Source organism: Oenanthe melanoleuca, chromosome 5, assembly GCF_029582105.1.
Source record: "Oenanthe melanoleuca isolate GR-GAL-2019-014 chromosome 5, OMel1.0, whole genome shotgun sequence".
Taxonomy (NCBI): domain Eukaryota; kingdom Metazoa; phylum Chordata; class Aves; order Passeriformes; family Muscicapidae; genus Oenanthe; species Oenanthe melanoleuca.
The window spans coordinates 18,237,545-18,260,627 of NC_079339.1; the positions used below are offsets into that span (position 1 = coordinate 18,237,545).

Genomic DNA, 23,083 nt, shown 5'->3' on the forward strand with positions numbered 1-23,083 from the left:
TAAACACTTCAAGATTGTCCTCTGGGTGTCTCAAACAAAACAGCTCAACTCTCTCCATGCATTGTAGGGAGACAGGCGAGTGAGGGCACGTTCATGACATCCCATTCTCTTTGGCTGCATGATCACAGCTTTTTTCAATTCCTGCACTTTCCCTTTGTGCATCTGGCCTTCTCTATGGGCATTTTTTTTTCCTCCTGGAACTGTTTCTCCCAGAAATGTGCTTGTTTTCTCCTACACCAACCCTAAGGGCCACATGGCCTTGTGCTTTGCTCAACAGCTTCACAATATTTCCTCCACCATTGTGCTTGGTCCTGCCAGATAATCTGTTCTACAGCAGACAGTCCCCCTCCGCCCTTCAGCTGCCTCTTCTAATTCTCTTACATTGCAGAGCTTCCTTCTCCCTTCCTCCTCCTCTGGAAAGGAGGGGAAGGAGTATTTCAGTAAATGCTGGTATCCTATATGAATGATGGAATGATATATCTATACAATGTATACAGACAGACATGTTTTAAACAGACTGCTTAATGTAGAGTGCTGGCCAGCTTTGCATTTTATCTATTTTTAATTAACTGATGGAACAGGGTTTCAGCTCCTACTGAAAGGAGCCTCCTCCTCCTCACTGCAAATTTTGAAAAGCAAATTTTTGTGTTCTAAAATTACATAGGGAAGTGTGAATTTTTGGCACCACTTTCATCTACGGCCAAATTAGCAGTAGCAGACAAATCCATACATGACTTGAAGGAACAAGGATTCCTTCCTCACTGTTAATGGTACAGTTACTATGTGAAGCATCTCACAGTCTGGACTGTGTCTGTGTGTGCACAAGGCTGGTTTCTGCACAGGTTTTTTGATGACTCTTTTTTCAAAACATCACCAAATGGTTTCAGTTGGAAGAGATCTTAAAGATCGTCCAGTTCCAACACCCCTGCCATGGACACGGACATCTTCCACTGGACAGGTTGCTCCAGGCTCCATCCAGCCTGGCCTTGGCAGGGATGGGGCATCGACAGCTTCTCTGGGAGAGCTGATCCAGTGACTCACTACCCCCACAGGAAAGAATTTCTTCTGGTGTCTAATGCCTGTCTTCTTTGGGCAATTTGGAAATAACCCAAAGGAGCTGAATTCAGGAGACAGCATGCTTGCTCAGAAATGGGCACCCATGGTTTCTTGAAGTCGTGCACTTGATGCCATTTCACAGAGCTAGCTCCACACTTCAGAGTGCAGCTCAGGCATTTATATCATGTATGTGTCTGCATATACATGTGCAGTGCATGGGATATAAAAGATTCAAAGATCCACTGCTGGTAGAGTTTGCCCCAAGCAGCTGGGGGCTACCGATCTGCAAACTTTTGCCATAGACAGCAACACTAAAAACAACAAAGCAATCGTTAAAAGAGCTGATTTGTGGCCTTTGATTTAGCATTTATTTCAGCAGCATTCTCTGCTTAAGCAATGCTGTGGGCAGTGGACTGGCATGTCCAGTAAAGCAAAGCTTTGCACAGTGTAGGGGTTATATGAAAACAGTTATGTCTGGAATATGATGAAATGTGCGTTTTTCATACTCCGGGATAGCAAGACACTGCTAGCCAGTACATTTATCTTTTTTTTTATTATTATTATTTTTCCTGCTGGATGGTGGTAACGAACCATAGAACAGTTTGGGCTGGAAGGGGCTTTAAAGGCTTTAAAGCTGATCCAGTTCCAGCCCCAGAACCACGGGCGGGGAGGGACACGTCCCTCTAGACCAGGCTGCTCCGAGCCGCGTCCGGGCCGGCCCCAGCGGGAGCTTTGCCAAGGCCGCTCCTGCTGCCGGCGGGGCCGGGGTTCACGCTGCGGGAAGCCCAGGAGCAGGAGGAAAACGGGCCCTCCAGGACCCGCACACGGCCGCGGTCCCGGGCCGCGGGCCCGTCACTTCCGCGGGCAGCGCCCTCTGCCCGCCGCCTCCCCGGGCCTATTCCGGGGCTCGGCCGGGGCGGGCCCGGCGGGAGGGGCGGGCCGGGGCTCGGCGGGCCAATGGCGCGGGGCGGGCGGGGCTCGGCCGTGGCATGTGGCGGGGCCGCGGGGCTCTGCCGTCCCTTCGCTTCCCTCCCCGGGGCTCTTCCCTGCCTTCCCGTGCCCGCGGGGCCGCTTTCTCCCGCGGGCTCCGGCACGCCGTGAGTTCGGGCGGGCGGTGCCTCGCGCCGGGCCTGAGGGAGGGCGAGCGGCTGGGCCGGGGCGCGGAGCCGGCGGGTGCGGCGGAGCCGAGCCCGGCCCGCGAGCGGGGAGCGGCGGCTGAGCCGTTCCGGAGCTGCCGCTGGAGTTGCGAGCGCGTCTGGGGCGCGAGTTGCCAATAAATGTTGCAGTAAGTTGCGGCGGCTCCGCTCCGCTGCGGTCCGGGAGCGCTTGTGGATGGTTTGGTTAGTGGGGAGGCGGCGGCGGGGACAAGCGGGTTTCATTGCGGGGAGGAGGTGATTGACTCAGCAAGGAACTCGCCGCCGGGCTGGAACATTTTTAGGCCCTGTGGAGCACCTCAAAGATCCGGGTCCGTAGGAGCCGCCACCCGCAGGCACGGCATCGCTGATATGTAAATATATCGTGTGCTCGAATAAATCATGTTGAGTGTGTGCAAGTGAGGTTACGCTGGTAAGTGGCATCCTGTGGTATCGCACTGAAGCGTCTTTCAATTTATCCTGCCTTAAGTAAAGGTTTTCAGAAGGTTTAACTGTTCCCTGGGCAGCGTTAGCAAAGTGTCAGCTGGAGTCCAGGAAATGGCAGAAGAATAAACATCATTCTTTGACCAAGCTCTCAAATGCGGCGTTCGGTGGGGATCTCCTATTGCAGTGCATCTTCATCTGGTGGATTCAGCAAATCTCTAACTTTCCCCTCTGTCTCCCAAACTTTGTTTTCTAGGATTGGCAAGGAAAACTGCTGTTGCAGGATCGTGTCAAGTAATGTGCCTTGATGCCCTACGTGTTAGCTGACTGAATCCCTGCCAGACTTGGTCATGCAACACCATTGCTGTTTCCTGATAAAGTGAGTTATCTGACTGCTTACTGGAGGGACAAACCCAAGAAATCCTCCCCACCTTTAGACAGATTGCAATGCAGTTTTGATGAGCAGTAGATACTTGCTGATGGTGGACATTTGGTGCCCTTTAGTCCTCAGAGGGTTTGTGACTGAACAGTAGTTTTGAAAACTAGGTTACAGGATGCAGGTTGAAGCAGTGTTTCTATCTCAAAAGTGCATGTATTTTTGTATTCATCTAATCTATCTGCCATAATCAATCACTACTATGTATGTTAATGCAGTCCATTATGTGGCAATGGATACTTTAGAAGGAATCCATCAATTTTTATTAGCTTTCTTTTCTATAGTAGATTTGTGCATGCTGTGCGTGTTTGCTGCTTGGTTCTGGCTTTTATGTGTATATAATGCACGTATACACACATGTATTATTTTAGTACTTTCTGGAAGAAATTCCAGGCTACAGGCCTCTTAACATGTTGGTGAGGACATCTTTATTTTTTGGTTTTAATTGCAAATTCCCTGCTGGATTTATAAACCCATCTGCCAGGAAACAGACTTTGCATCTGGTTATCTATTACTGAAATTCTTATTGGCACATCCATACAACCTGAAGCCTCTGCCTTCCGAAGAAAGTCTCCTGGCACAGGCTTTTTGAAGGCTTTGGGTATAATTTGCAAGCAAAATTTCAAGCTTTGTTGATGAAAAACTTCAATGCTGAAGACTTGGTGATGTATTTAAAATGTCTGGTTTCAATTGGGATGGGATGCTTTTGTGAGGGAGGTGCCTGTACCTGTGTACACAGCTAGTTCAAAGTTCATTTTTGAGGTACATGAGATCCCTTCCCACCCCTGTCCAACACAGTAATTGTTGGGTGAAACTCCATGGGTTGTGCTGAACCAGCAGCCAGACAAGATGATCTTTATGGCTTTGTTTTTTCCTCCTGCCCTTTAAAGGGCTGGGAGGGCAGTATCCCTGCTGTGTGTGCTGTTGCTGGATGCCATCTGACACTGTGTGCTCTGGCTCAGCAAGGTTGGTTCCCTTCCAGTTTCCAGCCTGTTCTGCAGGTGTAATTCTTTGTCATACGCCATATATCAATGATACCCAGCCTGTCTGGGTCTGGAAAGGGCTCCCAGAGGGCTGTTGACTTGGTTGATGGCAAAGCCAAGAAGTCCTGTGAAATAAACTGCTATTGAGCCCTCTCTTGCTTGATGGTAGCAGGCATTTGATGTGTTCATTCCTCCAGTGGTTTTGGTTCCCTTCATACAGCTTAGACTGGGGGGAGTTAGTGAAGGAGATGTGAATTGGCAGCTGGGGTGAAAGGATGCTTCTGGCACTACAGGGACAGTGACAGGTAAGGTGCTCAGGGTGTTTGTGGTGCAGCATTTCATGCAGGAAAGGACTGCATGGACATTTCTGCATGTTCCTGTGAACAACTTAGCCAATGAAAGTAAGTACAAGAACTGCAGAAGTGGGCTCTAATGCTCTGTGGAACCACGTGGTTGTCTTGCTGGTGTGTAAAGTAGCACTTGGTTGCTGTTTTTGCTTGCTCATTGTTCTGTAGGTGAAAACCTTGCATTTAGCTGAGGGCTCTGCTTTGCTGTCATTTTGATCTCACTGAAATGAGATTTCCTCAGGGCAGTTTTGAATGCCCATCACCATAGTTGCCAAAATGTCTGAGAGTCTTCCATTTCCTTTGCTGGCTTTATTTTTCTTTGCTGTTTTGGGCACAGCCTCCCCAAGGCTCAGATCTTGGGTTTCAGTGCTGAGGTGGTTGTGCTGCTGCACTGGCACCAAGGTGGTGCTGTGTAGTGCTGTCAGACTGGATGGGACTGAAACCCTGTCTCCAGTGGTGGCGTTGCTGTGGGGGGAAGGCTGGTCCTTAAACACCCTTTCCAGAATGTGAGGTCTCTGGAATGACAGTGTGTGTCAGGATTCTTCATCACTTCCTTTCCTCCTGTTTCACATAGCTTGTTAACTGTTTGGAAAGCACACTGGGTGCTTGGTTGGTTGTTTTCTTGCAGGACAATGTGCTGTGAAGAAATAGTCAGAGAGCCAGGGATATGGGTGCTTGTTTATTTTCAGCCAGCTGGACTGTCCCCCAGGGTGGCAGGACCCACAGTCCATTTTTGCATCTTGCACTGGCTTGAGGTACCAGCTGGTGACCCATTGGAGCAGGAAGCTCAGCCTGTGCTGACAGTGTGGGTTGCAGGGGTGTGCCTGGATTATCTCTGTGCATCACCACAGTTCCTGGCACCTTTGCTTGGGGAGACTCTGCTGGGCTGTGTCCCCTAAAGCACAACTAAATTGTGTTCTGTAGATGTGGCCGTGGGGTGTCCAAGCCCCCATAGCTACCTCTCCAGAGAGGGAAGGAGGGGTGGTCTGTGTACAAGAGCGTTTTTATTAACTTATTGAGACATTTAGCAAGTCCCCTTCACTGCTTCTGCTTACAGTAACTGTCCAGGAGGGCATTGGGATTGCCTTCCCTGGCTCCACCTGACTCTGACTTAATGCCAAGCCTGGAGAACTTATGCAATAGTCCAGCAAACATGTCAGTATGTATTTCTCATGTGTCCTGGTTTCAGATTAGTGTTTTTTTTAAAAAAAAGGGTAGAGAAGAATGGCTGATAAAATTTGTGTTGAATTTTATGTGGATGTTTGTGTTGGATTTATATTTATTTGGCTTGAGGAGACTTTGCAGCACTTAAACTAAATCTGGTTTTAAATCCACTTAAGCTAAACTCCTACCACAACTAGTGTGTGGAGACTGGGATGAAATCTCATTAATTTTAATAGGATTAAGCATGTTCTTTTGCTGAGTCTTCTTCTCTCTTTTTTTTTTTTTTTTTTTTTTTTTTTGGCTTCTCTGTATAGAAAGCAGGATAAACCTTTCCACTCTTCCACCTCTTAGTGAAGATGCTTTGACAGTCTCACAGAAATGTCTCTCTGATTGCATACAATAACACTTTACACATTTTTTTCCTATGCTTTCAGCTGTAGTCCTACTGTATCCAGGCTTTTATTGGCTTTTGCTTTCCCTAAAGGCGCAATAATTCCTGACAGCAAGAAAACAGTTACAAGTGTTTGCATGGTAAGTTTCTACACTCAAAATTATTATTTTTTACTTTTGGTCTCTCTGGATAGATTTGAAACTGCTGTGAAACAAGCCAATTAGTAGAGTGAAACTCTGTAGAAGTCAGCAGGAACTGAGCATGTTCACCAACTAGGAATAAGCTGAAGAACAGGAAATAAAGTAGAAGTGGTCTAAATGCAAACTGGTTGAAGGGAAATAGTTGAGGTCTAAGATTAAACAACAATTAACTGGAGAGGAGGCTGTTTCATGCACTTTTGTTGCCTCTTTACTTCCACTTTTCTCAGTGTACATCATGCCCCGAATATCAATATTGATATAGGAATTTGATTTGTTTGTAGTTTGTTATAGGAGCACTCCTCTTCCCTTTCTCCATCTGAAAAGACAAATCCCACAGCAGGTATTTCTGGATGTTCCTGAAATGCTTCTAATGACACACTTGCTATGCTTGTGCTTTCATAGGAAAAGCTGACTGTCCTGTAGCTGTCTACTAAGCTGGATTTCAAGAGACTTGATTTTCATTCTCACTTCCAGCTCTGACCAGTTCCTCCTATAGCTATACACAAATGACTCAGTCTTTTCACACCCCTTTCCCACCCTGTGAGATAAGGGAGGGTTCATCTACCTTGCCTCTGCTCTGTTCTTTTGAACTGATGCCCTGTATGGACTAACCCATATTACAAAGGTTGGGCTGGTGGTTTTGTGTCAGCAGAACTTCTCTGTACCGTCAATCCTTTTGATAAAACTTTACATAATCAGTGTGTTGTCTTGTTGGCAATAGAATCTAGATTGAAACTCCTGTATTTAATTAAAAAAGGAGAATGTGGTGGGGGAAAAAAAACTTTCTGGGTATTTTTTTTCCATACTATAACAGAGGTTGTCTTACTAAGAGGGTTAAGGCTGAGGAATTCTGACAGGTGAGAAATGCCCAGTGATATCTTGAAATTCTCTATATGCAAGCAAGAAGCATTTATTCCCATCATAAAAGAGTTAGTCTTAAATATCATCTAGTTCCAAACCCCCATGTCATGGGCAGAGATGATCAGGTTGCTCAGGGCTCCTTCCAACCTGGCCTTGTCACTTTCAGGGAAGGGATATCTACAACTTCTCTGAGCAACCTATGCCAGTGCCTCACCACCCTCCCAGTGAAGAACTTATTCCTAGCATCTAATCTAGATCTCTCTTTGTCCTGTCACTGTCTTCCCCTGTAAAATGTCCATTTCCCTCTTTTTTATATGCCCCCTTTTAGTACTGAAAGACCACAGTGAGGTCTCCTCAGAATCTTTTCTTCTCTAGCCTCAACAGCCCCACCTCTCTCAGCCTGTGTTTATAGGAGAGGTGCTGGACACAGCACTCCAGGTGGGGTCTCACCAGAGCAGAGCAGAGAGGCAGAACTTCCTCCCCTGTCCTACTGCCCATGCTGCTCTTGATGCAGCCCAGGCTTTATGGGCTGCAAGAATGCATTGCTAAGACATAAATTATATCCTCATCTATGATGTTTTTTAAGGGATTGCCAGCAGTTTATATTTGCATTGTGGAAGTGGCAGGACCCGTGTGTTCTGGCTGTAATGACCATCTCTGAGGTGGCTGGAGTAGGCACGTGCTATGGCTGGAATGCATCACTGGCAATGTCTGGGATATCCCTGACTCCAGTGGGCACTTTTTTGGTGGTGAAGCCAGCGAGGGAATGCAATGCCATGAGCCTGCTGGTGGCTGCACAACTCAATTTTATGCAGGTCCCAAGTTCGACAGGTTCTGCTAGATTATTCTCACATATAAAGTTAAACATGGGCTTTGTGTGTTTGAAGAATTGCTACCCAAAAGAGATATGCTAATGTGGAAGCAGCTGATAAATTTCTTCAGGGATGCTTGCTTGAGTCTCAGAAGCATGTGGCCTGGTCTGAGCTTGGTGAGCAAAAGCAGGAAGTTATATTTGTTTGCTATTTAGCAAATAGCTTTTGACTGAATTCCATGTATTTGTAAATTCCTGTTTGTTGCTTTTCTGTCCATTGCAAAGGCAGCAAGAATTTCTAGGCCATGAAAATCTTGTAGTGTATAGAAGCTGGATATGTGTTGATGCAATGAAATATGAAGTATGTGAATTAACAGCTGTAGCAGAAGTGAGTTTCCAGTGCTGATGATCCATCCTCTTAAGGAATATCTAAATTAAAGAGTTTAAAAATAAAACAGAAAATGCTGACGAGTTGGGGGATTTTGGTTGCCTCTTTTGTTTTTTCCTGCAGGTTTTGGCAATATTAGTAAGCAGTTCTTTCTGGGTGGTATGTTCTGCACTTGGTCTTTGACCCCTCTGAAAGTGGAAACACATGTAATGCAAACTATGGAGTAGGCAGCCTGTCCCCTGGGAGCTGACTGGAAACAAACCCCTCTACTGAATGAGCTCTTAAGTTATTGCATGTCTTGGGACAAATTTGTTTGCAGTAAATCAGTAAGATAACACCTGCAGAGGTCCCTTCTGGAGTTAAAATACGTGCTCCAAAATTGTGATAAACAGCTGACTCAGGTATTCACATTCACAGTTGCTTCTTAGCAAGCTACAGTGAATGCCATCCAGTGAACACAGAGCTGTAACACGAGATTTCATACAGAGATTCATCTGCATAAAAGATGTCTGGGTGAAGGAGAGAATTTGTAAATAAAATATGTGGACAAATTTATTTCAGTATTTTTCTTCATCTCCAGGAATGTTACTGCTGGAGGGAAGTGCTTTAAAAAGCAAAGACTGAAATGATGGGCATGCAGTTTAAATGGTTAGAGGTTGTTTTTTTGATTTTGTAGATGTTAATATGCATCTGCATAGGTAGACAGTTCTTAATCTTGGCCTGTAAGTCCTAGAGGGTTTGCTAAGCAAGATCTTCAGATGGCTGTCAGAAAAAAAAAAAGACATATAAACCCAAAACTAACCCCCAAATCCTCAGCATGTGATCCTCACTGCAGTGCAGCTTTTCTGCTCCGTTGTCAGCTTGGGCAGATTTACCTCACAATATAATTCCAGGCAATTGAAGTGAAAGTGCCCTTCTCCATTGCATCCTGAGAAGATGCTGGTTTGAAACTCTCCAAAATAGAGAAGGAACCTGAAGAGAAGACTTCTGGTCCTCTGACCCATTGCGGTTTGGAGTTCTCTGATCTCTTTTGGAAACTCTCAGATTTCTGGATGATTTTAAGAAGCAAACATGCTTTTCAGTAGTTGACAGTTGTGATGCCAAACATGCATTGTGTCACTCTGAGATTGCTGACTTTCTGTAGGGATGACTCTGCTGTTTATAGGGCAGTTCTTGGTTTACTGCAAACTGCAGCTTTTGAGGAAAGCATCATTGATGCCATTTCTCTTTGTGCTCTGAGGCAGTTTGCTGGTGGGATTTAACCCCTCTTCTTCATTACAGCTGAACAGGAGCAAGAGCAGCTGACAGGGTAGGGACAGGTTTATGGGTTTAAGGTCCCTACAGCCAGCTGTTGGGACTCTAGTCTTCAAGTTGGATTTGTTCATCTGGCCTCTAATTCTGAGGGTCCTAAACTTTGTTTGAAGGATGAGGCTGAAGAAGTGTTGTACCTCAATGCTGGCTGCCTGGGTTCACTTTTTTTTTTGCATTTATAGCCATTTCTCATTCCAGTCTTGCAGAGTCTCTAGCAGCAAACAATTTCAATTTTGAAACAAAAGATGTTGTTTGATAGGTAGAGGTGCATGTTAATTAAAGTGTGAATTATTTCATTCTTGGCACATCTTTTTTTTTTATATCTCTGATTTCATTCAGTCACAGTCTGTTCCACCTGTTGATTTCTGACCTGTAATGGTATTGTGCTGATCTGATGATACTGGACAGGTTTGTACTGGAGTACACTGGAGCTGAAGTCTTCAGAACACCAGTCAGAAGCAAGCAGTAAGAGTTACTGCTTGTGGTGTGGTTTTCATTTGCTTATCCTTTCCCTTATTTTTGTTGTCTGAGTTTGGACAACTTCTCCCAGGGAAACTCTTGGCCTAGGTAGTGTAAGGTGAGCTCATCTTTGAACCAGGGTCTATTTTGTTGGTAGTTTGGCTTTTCTAGTTCACTGTTCCCCTCATTACAGGATTGGAGCGTCTTTGGCATGAAATCAGTAGCCAGAAGTTTCTAATAGGTTCAGTCTTCTTTCTGCTTCTAGGTCACAGCTTCTGGAGGAGCAAGAATAACCTCTTGGCTTTGTTACAAGTTCAGTTGTTAAAATTTTTTTTTTTTGTTTTTTCTGTGTTTGTTGCTATACCTGCTGAGCAAAAATTTAAGTCTGATATAAGCACAGAGGCATCTGAGATGGCTTCTGAAAATATCTGTATTTGTGCCCCCATCTTCCAGTCAAATACAGAACACTTTCCACATTAGTGTCTTTGGTACAAGTTAAACTGATGTTTGTGGTAGTTGCAATCTCTCCTGGTGAGCTGCTCTGCTGACTTTCTGTAGATGCCCATGACATTCAGGTGACCCCCTGGAATAGTTTTGGTTTTCTTGTTAGCCATATCAGCAACAGACAGACAGATTCAGACCTTCTATATTGAGCTCAGAAAGGTTCAGCAGAACCTGCTGCTGCCTGCGCAGTCCCTCTTCCATGAATGAGGGGCTCTGTGGTACTGGAAGAGCTTTGAGGAGCTCAAACCAAGTTTATTTTACTTTGGTTTATTAATCAGCTTTTGAGTGTCAAGACTCAAAACTGCAATAAAGAGTTGCTCTGAAATGGAAAAGAGGCAACCTATAGTAAGGTAGGAGAGCACAGCTGCTGCCCTGTTGGTGTGTAGGAGATGAGACCCAAGAGCTGGGCTGAAGCACTTCTGCAGATGCTGTCTTGGCAGCCCATGAGAGTAAGGAGAGGGAAGGATGTTTTTCCTCTAGGTTCTGATAGCAGATAGGTCTAAATTTAGGTTGGTGCATGACCTGAGGACTTGCTGGCTAAGAAGAGCCTGCCACAGGGAATACCAGCAAGGATGAGGAGAGCTGTTACTGTATTTGATTCTTTCTTTGTCTGGAAAAAAATAGATTTAGTTAAGCTTTCCCACCCCGCCTGCCTTGTGATTTCCACACCTTTCAAGCTGTCAAAATCACAAAGCAGGGATGCATGTGCCAACAAACTTTCTTTGGTATTGCTAGAAATATATTCCTGGCTTGGAAACTTTAGGAAGAATCTCTTCTTTGTCCTAATATATGTAGGGTGAGAACCTCCAGTGTCATGTTGCATTGAGATAAGCTGGAGTGTCTTTTTGCTTCATTTCACCTGGGATATCTTCCATATGAAACTACCTTTGAGTTGTTAAATAGAGGAAACCTCCTATAATCTAGCAGCCTTCATGTTGTTTCACTTGTGAGGATAACTGGAGGTGGAGCCACATAGGTTTAATTTTTTTTTTTTAATTTGTGTTTATTTTTCATATTTCAGGATGTCCACAAAGATCTTACTTCCTTGAAGAAATGAGAAATAGCCAAAAGTGTTTCTCTTTCTTCCAGTTGTTTTAGGGCGGAGCAGACATTCCCTTTCAGTCACTGCACTGAGGTCATGTTTTGGCTGTTTCCAGGCTCTCTGGACTGTTTCTGAGCTCCCACAGTTTTGCTTGATGCTTTTGTAATGTAAAGTGACATTTTTGCTGTGTGTAACCCTGCTGAAAACCATGCACAGGCTGAAATTCCTGAGTAAAGTTGCAGAACCTTGTGTTCTGGATGGAGGTATGTCCTGTGTTTTCATGGGCTTAAAATTAAACTATATGAACCCGTAGAGAAGCATAATAATTTCTCAGAAATATCTGGAGTAGAAGATAGCATTTCAGTGATACTTGAATTGTTCTGGATTGCCAGGAATTTGCTGACTGTGGTAAAATTCTGCAGGGCAGGAGGTGGGTGGATGGGTGACCAGACTTCAACATGCTGGCAGTTGTTCCAGAAGTGACACTTGGTTATTTGTACCTTCAGGCTGAAGTTTCTGCTTGCTGTTAGCTCCACACTTGTCAGTTTTGGACTCAATAGCACCTCAGGCACAGTTTATTTCTGTGCATGTGGAATGTGCTGGTTCTAGCTTCTAATGCCATCCCTCAGCAGCACAAAGCACCTGCACTGCAAAGTACCTGCTTCTGCAGGCACTTAGAGAAACTAACATAGGGAGCTGGCCTCTTACCCTTCTTGATGAACTTTGCTCTGTGTTAGTTCAAGGGCTGCAGAATTCATGTGGGAGCCCACTGGGATGGTTCGTTTGAGGGTCTTGTTGAAAGCTGGTTAATTTGAAACACATGGTGTGAAATGCCCTGCATATGATCTCCAGTTCCCATGAGACAACAACAAGTCTGAAAACTTCTATCTATTTGCTTCGGGTGCAGACCAGACATGGGAAGGCTGCAGCTGAGCCATAGTACACATTTTTATTGCTTAAAGGTATTTTTTGTTGACAGATTTATTGTTCAGTCACAGCTTTATGCAGTTAGCCTTTGGCAGTTTGCTTTTCTGTATATTAAAACTAGATTGTTTCAGATATTTCAAAACAAGGCACATTTTCATAAATCAAATAGCTGTCTGATCATTTTTCACAGGAAAAATGTTTTGCTGAGTAGTACTTCTCAGCATCAGAACTGCAGCACATGGCACTAATATGGGGGAGAAAGGATGATGGATGGGTGGTGCTGGTTTGGGAGTTTTAGGCTTTAATGTTTATTTCTTCAGAGGCAAAGTGTGGTAGCCATGAAGCCTCAATAGTGGCAATGTGGCTTGTCCTTAACTGTGTAAGCTGTCTGCCTTGTGCCCTGAGAGAGGAACCAAGTGGGCAGCCAAGGAACAGAGAGGTGGAGATGGGTAAAGCTGGTAGATACAGCTTTGCAGCTTGTCAATAATTTTCTTGTGGAGCCAAAGGAGCTTAATGGCTCTAAAGCTGCTGTTCAGAGAATCCTATAACTTCATCTGGTCTTAGCTGACACTGGGTCAGCCTCATGTGCCTTGCTGTTGTCCCTTCTGTCTCCAAACCTATCTACATGTGCATCTTCAGTCTTGGACAGAAGTAAAATGCATCTGATGATTGCAGTGCAGATTCTCTGTCTCCTGTGTTCTTGCTTCAATTTACAAAGTGAAATGTGCTTGTCTTGCCTTAGCAAAATCTGGTTTAATTCTGTTTTTCTAAATAGAGAAAGGTTGCACTTCTTTAGAGAGCTGACAACATGTCAAGTGTTTAGCAGCAAATGCAAGTGGGAAACAGGCCTTATGCCTTCTCAGTTTGATGGGAGAGTAGCATTGTCTGCAAAAGGCATTCCACCCCTTTTTTCCCTGCTTTATTGTTATACTGAAGATAGAATATTTCTTTGCAACTCTGACCTTATTTTATACCTAGGCCATGCACACTTGTGAGCATGAATTTTGAGGCAGTGTCTATTGGCTCTTCACTGACAGCTCAAAGGAGCATGTGTTGCCCTAAATGATTTGCTTTGCACACTTTGTACCTGTGATCTCTGACACCCACATTCCTTCTTTTTGTATTTCTTGATCTAGTTCTGTATCTGTCTTCATCCTGGTGCAGTCACTGCATGCACCTTGCAGGTGCTTAACCAGGAACAGCTGAGGCTGCTGGGGGGGGCTTGGAGGCAAGGGATTTAAATTCCAAGGGCTTCTCTCTGCTCTTGCAACATCATCCCAATCATTGTTCTATGAAATAATGATTTTTTTTTAATTTTAATTTGTATAAATTCCTTGGCTTAGGCAGTGTGAGATCAGCAAGAAGAGAGGAACTCTTCTTAAACCCAGCAGGCAGTGCCCTCTGGATATGTGTGTACACTGCAAAGTCATCAGTCATTCAGTTGTTGACTCAAAGTTATTCTGGTTTGCCAGCATGCTTGTTCCCTGCTGAGTTACAGCCACAGATAACAAAAGTGAACTTTGTATTTTTCAGAGTGTAGTCTTTTCCCAGATTTTATTTGTTGCTTTTTTTGTGGTTTGGTTTTGCTTTGGTCAGCTTTGAATTTTCATGGGGATATTCTATAGGTGGAGAGGGTAGTGCTTAAAGAAGTGAATTTACCCCAATTTCTCCAAGTTACTACTGAGGGAGCAGTAGCAATAATCTCTTGGACTGTGTTGTCCAGACAGGGATCAACACAGTTTGGACAAGGAGGTTTAGTTATTGTTGTTCTGGGATGTAGGTGTGGGGGGTGGGTGCTCAGAGGGGTCTCTGAGTAGAGATGGAGCTATGTGGTACTGACTGGAAGTCAAAAATACAGCTTATTGCTTGTGGTAATAGAGGACACTTGTTAAGTTGGGAAAAGTGATCTGCAAATAATTGTAGCTCCTGTTCTGGATGGATGGAATTGGCTAAGGTAGAAGGGGCCATAAAAACATGCCTCTAGCTGGAGTTTGATATTTAACACAGCATCCCAAGCCTCATCTGTACTGCATTAAGGTGTAGCTGCAACTGGTTATCCTCTCTTTGCTTGCCTGATACACTTACAGTCTGTGTATTTTGTTTGTCTGCTTTACACACTCACTCTGCAATCTGCAAAGGAATTTTTATAATTGGCTAAAGGACATTGAAAAGTGTTTTAAATTTGTTATCTTGTATTGAGTGCCCATGGGGAAGTATTGCCACTCTGCCCCTGAAGAGACCATGTTTAGTGAGAGGGAAGTGGGGGACAAATCTCTTGTGCATGAGCTTGGCATGTCCCCCTAAACAAGTGCTGGCCTAGTCCAGAAAGGCAGCCAGGAAGAGGTGAGAGTCATTTTCTGGAGTTTTGTTTTGCTCTGCAGTTGTTGCAGTCAAGTGGAACAAAAGTCAGCCATGATGGGAAGGACTTCTGGTGAATTGATGTGGTTGAGGATACAAAACATCTCTTTGCTTAGGGGATGCATGTTAAAGCAACAGCTTCTAGCTACTGGGGTGATCATTTGATCTTGCAAATATATCTAGTTCTTGGGTTAGTTGAGATTAATATTAATATTTTATTTGTCCTAAAACTGAGATTTTAATGATAATAATGATAGTATTTATTTATAGCTATAATGCTGTTAAACTGCAGTTTCAAAATGCAATGCAAGATGTTTATTCTTTGAGGGTGGTTATTATAATTGCAAAATTATTACTAAAGGTATGAAAAAACCTCCTATAATAAGTGTTTAATGTTTGTATTCATTGCTGTTATTTACTAGTTTATTTAAGACAGTATATGCATACATTATTACATAGGTAATTCATTTTCAGGGTTACTTCTTAGGTTGTAAAATATGGCTTCTTATAAGCCCTAAACCTTGAAAAGGGACATAAACATCAGTCCTTAAAATGTGAAATACATTAATGATAGTTGTTTTTTTTCCTTTCTGTTTGTGGGTTAAGTACTGCTTTCTGAATCTCTGCCTATGACCTGTAAACTTTTCAAAAAGTGCACTTACTTTGGCACCATGTGGTGGGAGTGCAGGTGTCCAAACAGTGCTCTGAGGTGAGGTGGTGTCTTTGAGGGAATCCAGTTCACTTCCTTGAAGTTGAAGGATTTGGGGTTTAAAGGAAGTCCTTGCTGTCTGCTCTAGGAAAATGTGGGCAGAATGTTTAATGTTTCCCCTTGCTTTCCCCCTGCTCCCAGTCTTATCAACTGCAGCTTTCAATGGTTAATAATCTACAACATGTGCAAAAAGTGACAGTGAGAGTGTGATACAACCTGAGACAAATTTGTCAAAGTGCCTTGCAATTTGGGACAGTGGAAAAAGTATTGGAAATTGGCTTGGCTGAGCAGCACCAATTAGTATTGCCAATTCCCTGATGGGAATGTGGGGTTGCTTTCCTGAGCAGCTGATGCTGGTGTATCATATGCAAAGGCTGTGCTGGTGTTGCACAGGTCATCTCCTCTCCTTTCCTGATTCTTTCAGCTTTGCTAAGGTGCACTTGGAAGAAGAAGTGATACATAAAGAGCAAAGTCAGTGCTGTGTGTGCATAGGGTGTCATGTCAGAGAGACCCTGGCAGAGCTGGTGCTGGCTGGACACCAGGCGTAGTCACTGGTACATAGGACTAGATGGGGCTGCTGAGCTGCCTTTCCCTGCCAAGACTTCTGTTGTCAGGTCAGATTTAGAAATATTTCCAGCTTCCAGGTGAGATGATGCAGGCTTGAACCTCTGGCTGCACTGAGAAACCTGCTCACACAAAATGAGTGTGGTGCTGTGCACACTTACTTCAGGGAGAGTGCTGCAGAGGGGCGCATGAGCTGAGGTCAGCAGTGCAAGGGCCCTACAGTCATTTTGGGCTTCCCATCTCTCTTGGGAGAGCAAATCTAAAAATGCACCATCTGTTTTCAACAGCTAAAACAACTCTTTTTACTGGAATAAATAGGCAGGAAGGTATCAGCGATGGAGAGAGGGGAGGGGGACATCTGAGTTTGGATCAGAAGCCAATTTTGAGTATTCAAGGTGTTTATATAGGGTTTTACTTGTATAGAACTTACATGGGGTTCTATTTTTGGTAACTGTTTCCCATTGGTGGTGCATTTTTCATGACATCAGTCATCTGGTAACATTATCTTATCACAAAGTTTCACAACATGTTTCTTGGTCACTTCTTGCCCGTCTCTTCCCATGGTTTTTTGCCTGATTATGCCTAGGATATCTGGCCCCTTTACTAGTTCCATTGTACTCTCTGTATTTTGTTCCCTATAAGGAGACTCTTAGTTCCTCAGGGAACTTGAAAGTTGATTAGGAAAACCGAATTTGAGGTGCTGCATTTTAGTATCAGATTTAGTCCCCAACTTTGGCTATTTGACAGTCCAGTCTGGACCTGTATATTGTGTGTCCTCTGAGAAGCTTGGGGTAGCTGTTTATATTTCACCCCTTTTCAGATAGGGTGGTTCTGAAGTTAAAACTCTGTTGCCCTGTTCAGGGCTTTAGGATATAGCAGAAGGAAAAATTGGAAACAAAAGTTTAATGGTACAAAGCATCAAAATATTGCAATCTGAGTCACAGCTAATAAACATTATCTGGGGCTTTTTTTGTAGAAAAAATAGCTCCTAGATTCTTAAATTCACAAATGTGGTTGAAACTGGAGTTGTCATGGTTGAAACTGAGGCTTCTAGCCTGGATGGCTAAATTAGGGTCTTACGCACATTACCGAGGACTGTTAGATGTTCTTCACTGTGGTATTTATACCATTCACACATGCTGCTCATTCTGTGTTGTGAACTGCCTTTGCAGTCATCACATCCATCTCAGAGATGGCACACAAAGCTGGATCTCAGCACTCCTTGAAGGCTGTCACATTTTATAACTTCAGGATGGTGACTAAAGCTTGCTTTTGTGATGAGGAAGAGGATTGCATTTAAAAATTACTTAGGGAAGAGGCTTACAATAGGTCTGGTTCAGGCTGAACTATTTGGAAGCTCATACAAAGCTCCAAAAACCCCAGAAGCAAGAAGATAAATCCAGATAGAAGCTACTAAAGAGAGTAAATCCAGATAGAAGCTACTGATCTGCTCTGATGTCAATGGGAGCTGTGTCAGTATCTTCAGTGATGAAAGCCCGTCCATTGGGTCAAAGTCACATGTGTGCATTAATAATGAAGGAAAGACATAATCTATTGTTTTATGTTGCTGTCTGTGTAATGTCTTGGAAGTCAAAAATAGTGAGTTTGCTGGTTTTCAATCAAAATTTCTTTGAGCTTTTTGTAATGAGCAGGAAAGCCAAAGCAGAAATCAGCCTTGGTTACCTGGTTTTGACTGACTTGATGTGAAGGCAGGGCCAGGATGATAATTTCCCTTATTATCAGTGTGCTGAAACTGGTGAAAACCCTTCTGCTGAGCCTGGGCACAATATTAAGGGTCTTTGAGTCAGAAGACATCGTATCTGTGCTGCCACATGGTTCTAGGCTTTGAGATTGACTTTGTACGCATGGTGTACAATAGCTTTTGACTTAAGCTATTCTCCATTGGGACATGAGGAAGAAGAGCAAAACACCTTTTCCAAAGAAAGAGCCTCTTTTGGAAGTTGGGAAAGATCTTTACTGCTACCTCTGAGCCCTTGCTTGTTTGTGATGTGTAAAGATACTTGCCTGCCTTTTGTACATTTTTATTTTCCATTCCTGCTCACAGGGATATAAATTGTTTTTTCTTTTTTTTCTTTTTTTTAATAGGTGTATTGTGGTGGACCTGAAGTTGATATAACAGAGAATTTCTTCTGGGAAGAGAAGCTTCCCTGTAAGGCCAACCTTGAAGATGTGGACTGCCATTGTGTTCTGCCTGCTGATTTCCATCTGTATATGTGAACACCGGTGTTCTGCCCTGAAAGGGAGAGGAGTCCACATAGTTCAAATAAACAGGCTTACGAGTGAAGAGCAATGCAGGCAGGCTTGTCAGAGCCCAGGTGCTTCAGGTGAGGTTCTTGTCCCTTGGATGGAATTCCAGCTGTGTTTTCTCATCCTTGAAGGTCTCTGCTGCTCCTTCTTTGATGACTTTCTTTTTTAATTCCAGTTGTTTGCAGGCATTTACAGTTACAGCTTCTCTGTGCAGTGCTGTGGTGCTGAATAACTTCTGACAGCTTTGGTTAAATTGAATCCAGAACAACTGTTTCCCAGGGCCCTTCGAGCTTCCATAAGAAGCAGCATGTGCTGTTGGTGTGCACTGATAGCGTGCAAACAGTTTTAGGTCACTTGAATTGAAGAATGATTATTCCCTGCAGCCAGATGTTTGCAAGTGAGCAGTGCTGTTGTAGACAGCTGCACTAAAATCAGTAATCTTTGCTCCCTGGTATTTGTGTGTGTTTCTTGCCTTAGAATAAACCACTTTGTCCTTCAACCAAGCACAGGGTTAAATCTATTGAGGTAAAAGCCTTCTCACTACCTCTGAATGTCTTTACAAAGAATTAAACTTCTGAAAGAGTCTTTGAGTTGTCCTTATGAATGTCCTAATCCTGTCCAGCCAGATGAGAAAGCTTGTAGCTCCTACAAAAACTGGTGATGCTGTGGTGAAAATGATGCTTGGCTGAATATCTGACATTCAGATGGTCAGGAACCAAATAAAGATGCTTGTTTAAATGGCCATTAATGGTAATTTTCCTCATTAAGAAATCTAGATGAATTTACATGGGTCCTAACTGTAGTGCACTTTGTTCCTGTCTGGGTGAATGAATTGCTGTTGTTAGGAGAAGCTGGTACCAGAGAAGACAGACAAGTGGGTAGGGTGCATTGGCAATACTGGTTTCATTGGCTTTCTTTGGTTTTTTTCACTAAGGCTGACTCAGAATCCTTTAAGGCCAGACCTTCTAGATATTGTGTGGTTTGGGGGTAATTTTGGTTGTGATTTTTTTCCCTTTCTTTTCCCCCTTTAATTCTTTAGTTAGAGCTACAAAGCAGCATGTTTGGTATCCTGTGTGCAGCAATCCATTTTCTCCGCTGTTTTCAGGGAGCCATCACTGTAATTGGTCTGTGCCCTACCAGAATCACTGCCTCCTCCTGCAGTGTCACCAGCTGAGTGTGTGCCAGAATGCTGGAGAGCAAGACATCAAAGTTCTGCTTGCAGGTAAAGCCATGTTTCAGGCTTCTGAGAAATCCAGGATCCTGATTCTTTTGCTTTAAATGCTTGTGTTTAACCCTTGATAGGCATTCAGCTGAGGAAGATGGGTTGTGAAATGCCTGCAGGGTGATTCTGTAGATACAGTTCACTGGAATAACTGTTTCACTTTGTCCTAGGGACTCTGGCACTTGCATGAGTGCATGATGTGTCTTTGAATAGCTTTTGTAACATTCACTGAGTAACAGTTTGTCTCCATGTTGAAGACATCATTCATTCAAGCCATTTGTATGCCACACGCTGTCCTAGTGAAAATAAAGGCATAACAGATGTATTTATATATCTTTTCAGAAAAAGGAAAATGTCCTGGCATTGTTTTTCTCTCAGATTGCCAGGATTTTGTTCCAGAGTCAACAGACTGCTTCTTTAATCAGAGTAGCAATTGCTCATGTTGACTTTCCAGTGCCAGGGTATTCAATTTTAATAAAGTGACACATTTACAAAATAGAGCTTGTTTATAATTGAGAAATCAATCTTCTAAAGTTTGTTTCAAGAGTTCACTGTACCAAACTTTTAAAAAAAAAATTTGCCCATGGTTCTATTGGGTTGGCAAAGGTTTCTCTGCAGTATAACAACTGGATTTGTGATAAGCAGATGGGATTTATATCACTGTAAATCTAGCTCAGTTGTGAAGGAAAGTGTCCTGATGTATGAAGGTGTAAGTAGAAATTTTTGCTCAGTTTTGACAAGAGAAAATTATGAATCTAGGCACAGAGACTTTGTTGATGATGTGTAACTTTGAAAGCATGAGTCTTCTTCTCGGGAACTGACGTTTGTAAGACTGCTTCTTGTTGATACTGTGCTTCTGCATTGTAGCTCTCTACTTCATTACTCCCCTTTTGTGAAATTAATTCCATGGTTGGGCAAATACTAGAGCTCTGTGGCAGAAAAAAACAAACCAAAAATCTTCTAAGGGATTATGTGCAATAAAGGCAGGGGGGTCTTGAGCTTTCACGTTCTTGTTGAATTCTGGACTGATTTATTCCCCTGTACTGTGTGTACTGCAGAATATGTGTTCTGGTTTGTATGTTGGGGGGTTGAGGTTAGACTTGAGCTTGAGAGTGTTTTATTCTTACAAAAGTAATTTGTTTTGTCTTTTGGAAGAAATTGACAGTGGCAAATGGAAAACAGCCCTGTCTCAGCACCAGAGCCATCTGCAGAAAACAGAGAGGATGCTGAATGCACGGATTGACCGACGCAGTGTGGAAAACACATTTTCTTTAACTGCTCAGACTCACAGTATTCGTTTGAGGCATTTGCTTGGGGTTGAGAAGAAAGATGTCACGAATAGTACAAGTGCAGAAATTGCAAGCAATGCTACCACCACTGCCCCTGCCATGACAGCAAACATTACCCATGTGACTTTCTCTACCAGTAGTGAAACAACTGCCAAAGCCTCAAATACCCCTGAAGATTCTGATACCTCTGCTAAAGCCACGTCATCATCTGCCTCTTCTCCCCTTCATAGTAACATTTCTACTCCCACTTCCAGCCATGTCACCCAGATGGTGACCACCAGCCAAAAATCAGGAAATATGTCTGTCTCAGTATTGTTCCCCCTTTCTGCTCTCCCCACTGTTGCTTCTGAAGCAGGTACCCAAGTACAGCAGCCAAGGCCGGGTACCACCAGCACCAGTGCTCCTCACCCTGACAACACCACCACTGCTGGAGCTGACCTGAAATCACTGACCACAACACTGACCACCCCCATCCTGCAGTATGCAGGAACATCTTCCACCGCTTCCACACGTGCCACGGCACCCATCCCGACAGAGACTTCTCACTCTATGAATCCAGTGCATACTGGCACCTTGCCAGATCTAAAGACAGAATCAAATACAACCACAGCATCTTTGAATGAATCAGCTTCTATTCTGGGCTCTACAAGAGGTGCCGTGGTTTTAACTACAGCCTCTACAGTAGCAGCTACGACTGAACATGGGAGGAAGTCAACATCAGATATCTTTTCCACAACTGTGGCTCCAACAGATGCAGCCAGAACAACAGCTTCAGGCCTCACAGAAACTCAGGACACAGACAATGAGTATCTTCTCATTGCTGCTGAGCCCTTGACTCAGTACTTAGTGGATAAAAGTTCACTACTTGCAGTGCTTTTAGTTGGTACATTCTTTTTCATAACTGTTATAGTACTTTTCCTCATGCAGGCATATGAGAGCTACAAGAAGAAAGATTACACACAAGTGGATTACCTGATCAATGGAATGTATGTGGACTCAGAGATGTAAAGAGGTGGGGATAAATAGTTGACAGGAGATGGAAAGGAGATTCAAAGTCTTCCTGATTTGTTTTCCCCTCTCTGTCTGCCTATAACACAAACTGAAAGTGCTTCCAAATTTACTTCTAGTGCAATTGAGGAGAAATGCCATGTACTGTATTAAGAAAAAAATAATACGTTTTTATTCGACCGTGCAACAAGTTGCTGTAAAATCATAAAAAGAGGAATAATTTTTAACATTTTCATAATGCACAATAGCTTTGGCCATTATAATTGATTGCAAAACAAATCTAACAAGGTGTAAGTTGCCATCCTCTGAAAATGCTGTAGCGCTTTTCAGCTGTTTACAGTGCAGGTTGTGTTTCATTTGTTTCACGTGTGCTCCTCTGAAAACAGAGCAAAGGATGCTGTCACCTTTGTGAAGTGCTCCCAAGTAGCCAGATGAAAAGTGTGGAGTACTGTTGCAACAGGAGACTTTTAATCCAGTGAGTGTCATATTTCAGTGTGCTTCTTGCTTAAGAAGAGGTCTGTTTACAAGGTATTGTAAACTCTGTTTACTGCTAACCCAAGGTATCTTTTTCACCATGGAGTGGATTACTGTGCCTCTGCACTTAAATGATCTTATTTTTATATTCAGTTAATAAACGGAGCCCTGGAAGGGCAGATCTTCTTGTGTTTCTCATTTCATTGCTGTCCCTGCCAGTTCAGAAGCAAGCAAATGGGCTTTTGGGGTTTAAGTAAATTAGCTCCACTTCAGTATTCCAAGTGTTGGGGGCTTTGAAGACCTCGCTGAAAGCATGGACATGTCACAGAAGATACTGATCATCTTCCAGAGTACTGCTTCTATAATTTAAAACCATTATGCTACCAGTCTCCCAGGTATGCAGACCCACTTACTGCTTATTACCTGAGAGCATCAGCCTCTGTTTTTGGCTTTTCTTTTGTGTTTAAGACCAGCACAGAGTTGTTGGTATTTTGGGAACTTAATTGCACGTGCAGTTGCAACTTGCCTCCCAAGATCTGCAGCTGAGAGAATGAGTAGAAAGGGCTTGTTTTTTGGGTTTTATTGGGCAAGTATTCTTCAGTGATTAATGCATCTTATTTGGATGACATGTACATACCAATAGCAAAGTGCTGGATCGAGGTGTGTTGGGGTTTCTTTAACCATATTGATAGCTTGTCTCTCACTTTGAATTAGCTGGCTTTTCTTTAATCCAG

The 23,083-nt window shown here is 43.5% G+C and overlaps 1 protein-coding gene across 5 annotated transcripts; it reads left to right on the forward strand.

Annotated features, from left to right (window-relative positions):
• The first annotated feature begins 2,025 nt into the window (after positions 1-2,025).
• On the forward strand, positions 2,026-22,535 carry C5H11orf24 (chromosome 5 C11orf24 homolog). 5 transcript variants are annotated; one of them, XM_056493397.1, is made up of 6 exons: positions 2,026-2,153; positions 2,890-3,012; positions 5,998-6,094; positions 18,195-18,433; positions 19,462-19,578; positions 20,734-22,535. In XM_056493397.1, exons 4-6 carry the CDS (start codon positions 18,277-18,279, stop codon positions 21,873-21,875), a joined length of 1,416 nt encoding a protein of 471 aa, XP_056349372.1. In that variant the 5' UTR covers positions 2,026-2,153; positions 2,890-3,012; positions 5,998-6,094; positions 18,195-18,276; the 3' UTR covers positions 21,876-22,535. The 5 variants fall into 5 exon arrangements, with proteins under 5 accessions (XP_056349372.1, XP_056349374.1, XP_056349371.1 ...); XM_056493396.1 differs by having other exon boundaries at positions 2,061-2,341; XM_056493399.1 differs by lacking the exon at positions 5,998-6,094 and having other exon boundaries at positions 2,042-2,153.
• The last annotated feature ends 548 nt before the right edge of the window (positions 22,536-23,083 follow it).

What these genes read in the sequence shown, in the direction of transcription:
- C5H11orf24 (XM_056493397.1), top strand. Translation starts at nt 18,277, where the DNA reads ATGTGGACTGCCATTGTGTTCTGCCTGCTGATTTCCATCTGTATATGT. An exon ending in TCAGAGCCCAGGTGCTTCAG is followed by an intron (nt 18,434 to 19,461) that starts GTGAGGTTCTTG and finishes CGCTGTTTTCAG; the next exon opens with GGAGCCATCACTGTAATTGG. An exon ending in CATCAAAGTTCTGCTTGCAG is followed by an intron (nt 19,579 to 20,733) that starts GTAAAGCCATGT and finishes GTCTTTTGGAAG; the next exon opens with AAATTGACAGTGGCAAATGG.